Source organism: Geospiza fortis, unplaced genomic scaffold (genome assembly GCF_000277835.1).
Source record: "Geospiza fortis unplaced genomic scaffold, GeoFor_1.0 scaffold313, whole genome shotgun sequence".
In the NCBI taxonomy this organism is placed as follows: Eukaryota; Metazoa; Chordata; class Aves; order Passeriformes; family Thraupidae; genus Geospiza; species Geospiza fortis.
The window spans coordinates 252052-254433 of record NW_005054582.1 but is presented as its reverse complement, the minus strand read 5'-3'; the positions used below and the strand labels follow the sequence as shown (position 1 = coordinate 254433).

The 2382-nt window shown below is 58.4% G+C and overlaps 1 protein-coding gene across 1 annotated transcript in view; it reads right to left on the bottom strand.

The window, feature by feature from the left end:
* The window catches only part of HCN3 (hyperpolarization activated cyclic nucleotide gated potassium channel 3), a 5644-nt gene extending 4230 nt beyond the window's left edge, over positions 1-1414 (bottom strand). The window contains exons 1-3 of the mRNA XM_031064341.1: positions 989-1414; positions 699-860; positions 45-263 (exon numbers count right to left, since the gene is read on the bottom strand). Coding sequence (XP_030920201.1) covers positions 45-263; positions 699-860; positions 989-1399 — 792 coding nt within the window. The 5' untranslated portion in view covers positions 1400-1414. The remainder of the gene's footprint in view (positions 1-44; positions 264-698; positions 861-988) is intronic.
* Positions 1415-2382: the final 968 nt, after the last annotated feature.

Below are 2382 nucleotides of genomic sequence, written 5' to 3'. Positions count from 1 at the left end.
CTCTTTCCCCAGCACCCAGGCCCTCGCTCCCCGACCCCGCTGACCTTCTCCTGGTACTGGCGCCGGGACGAGTCCAGAGACTGGATGAGGGCGGTGGCGTGGCCGATGAACATGGCATAGCAGGTGGCCCCCACGATCATGCTGAGCATGGTGAGCCACACGTCGGTCATGCCCTCGGGTGCCTGCTGCCCGTAGCCGATGCACAGCATGTGGCTCATGGCCTTGAACAGGGCGTGTGAGTACTGCTTGCCCCAGGAGTCGTTCTGCACACAAGGCACAGTGCTGCTGAAGGCTTTGGTGGAAGGTGCTGTGCACCTGAACCCCCTGGTCCCACCTCCCTAAGCTGGGGAGTGCAGAGACCCAGTGAGAACAAAGTTCCTCCAAGGCCAAAAGGATGAGTTCTCCTCCATGAAGAGGACTGTGAAGCCCTAAAAAGGCACCAGTCCCTCTCTGGGGAGGAGGCAGGAGCCCCAGTGTCCTGTTCCCTCCCCGAGGGATTCCCTGACTCCAGCAAGCTGGGCTGAGATGGGAAGGTGATGCAGAAGTTCCCTCTGCCCTATCTCACTGCTGTGACCACAGAGACAATGTTCACCAGCACCTCTCCCAGCAGCTCCAGCCTTGGGGTGGCAGACAGGGAACCAAATCCTCTCCCCACCAGGGCAGATCCCAGCTGGAACCACCCCAGCCTGGGCACTCACCACCATGTGGTTCTTGGAGACCCAGCAATCCTCAGGGAAGTCCTGCAGCATGGGCACCAGGAACTGGAGGCAGCCATCCCAGTGGCACAGCAGCAGCATCATCCCGATGAGGTTGAAGATCCTCACCACGGCGCTGGCCAGGTCGTACGTCATGTGGAAGATCTAGAGGACATGCAGGAGCACAGCTGCAGAGAAAATCCTAGAACAGCCCTTGGAGCCCTCTGCCCTCCAGCTGGGGACCCCCAGCCTGGCCTGGGACCCTGAGCAGGAGGTCCCCACGGGGTTCTCACCTCCTCCCACTGGTGGATGTAGCGGATGAGGCGCGAGAGGCGCAGCAGGCGCAGCAGGCTGAGGATCTTGGTGAAGCGCACGATGCGCAGGGCCCGCGCCGTCTTGTAGACATCAGAATCCACCTGGGTCTCCAGGTCAACAATGAGGAAAATGTAGTCAACAGGGATGGAGGAGATGAAGTCGACCAGGAACCAGCTCTTCAAGTACTTCATTTTGATGGTGTGAGGGTCGAGGATGATCTCCGTGTTGTCCTCCACCACGATGCCTGTCCGGAAGTTCAGCACCAGGTCAGCCAAGAAGAAAGTGTCCGAAAGCACGTTGAAAACGATCCAGGGAGGGGTGTTCTCATCCTTGAAGAAGGTGATGCCCACGGGCAGGATGATCAAATTCCCCACCATCAGGAGCAGCATGATGAGGTCCCAGTAAAACCTACAGGGTGGGAATGGGACAGGCAGGACACAGTTAGACAACAAACCCAGGATCAAAGTTAGGGTCTGACAGTGCAGAGAGGCAGATGCTGAGCAGACACACACACGTGCCTGCTCACACACATGACTAACACCCTGGGACAGATGTGAGCAGAAGTGGGGTGCAAAAATCACCCTCTGTGGGAATAGGGGGTGTAGGAGCTTGGCTGTCTCTTTACTGCAGGGCAGTACATGCACACGTATGCCCCCACCCCAAAGCTGCCACGTGCCCCATGGAGAGCTCAGAGAGGATGTGGGCTTTGCTCCCTTCAGGCTCCTTGTCATCTGCCGTCTCCCTGCCACCGCCCGAGTTGGCTTAGCAGGATTTGGGATAAGCTTTGCTGGTTATGCAAACGGAGAGCCGAGCTCCTGGGGCAGCAGAAAAGGATCAGGGGGGCTGTTATGGTGAGCCAGGCAGCAGCCAAGCTAGGATAGACAATGCTGGCACCAGGGGAAGGTGGGAGGAGGGTCCAACCCTACAGGAGGTGCCACATGCACAGGGCAGGATGAGGGCACTCCTCATCCACCTCCTTTGGCTGAGAGTGGACAGGCTCAGAGGCTTTGGAAGGGAGGGAAAGCCAAGAGAGGCCGGCAGCAGCTGGATATGTCAGGACACCCAGCAGCCCTGTTCACATGCAAATGCCACCGGGATGTTTTCATTCTTCACACAGACACCCCACGACTTTCTCCACCAGCCTTGTGACTCCTGGGATCCCCCATCAGAGCCTTCATGGGCCCTCGGGAAAGCAAGCCCAGCTTTAGGCATCCCCTGTTAGTCCCAGCCCTGGCCGTGGGTGTAGGCTCAAATCTCCAAAGGTGATTTCAGGGCAGCTCTCAGTGCCCAGTGAATCCAAACCAGCTTTTACAGGTGGCAGAAGCCTCTGGGGATTTCCTACCCCACATCCATGGTGGGACACGGGTACTGG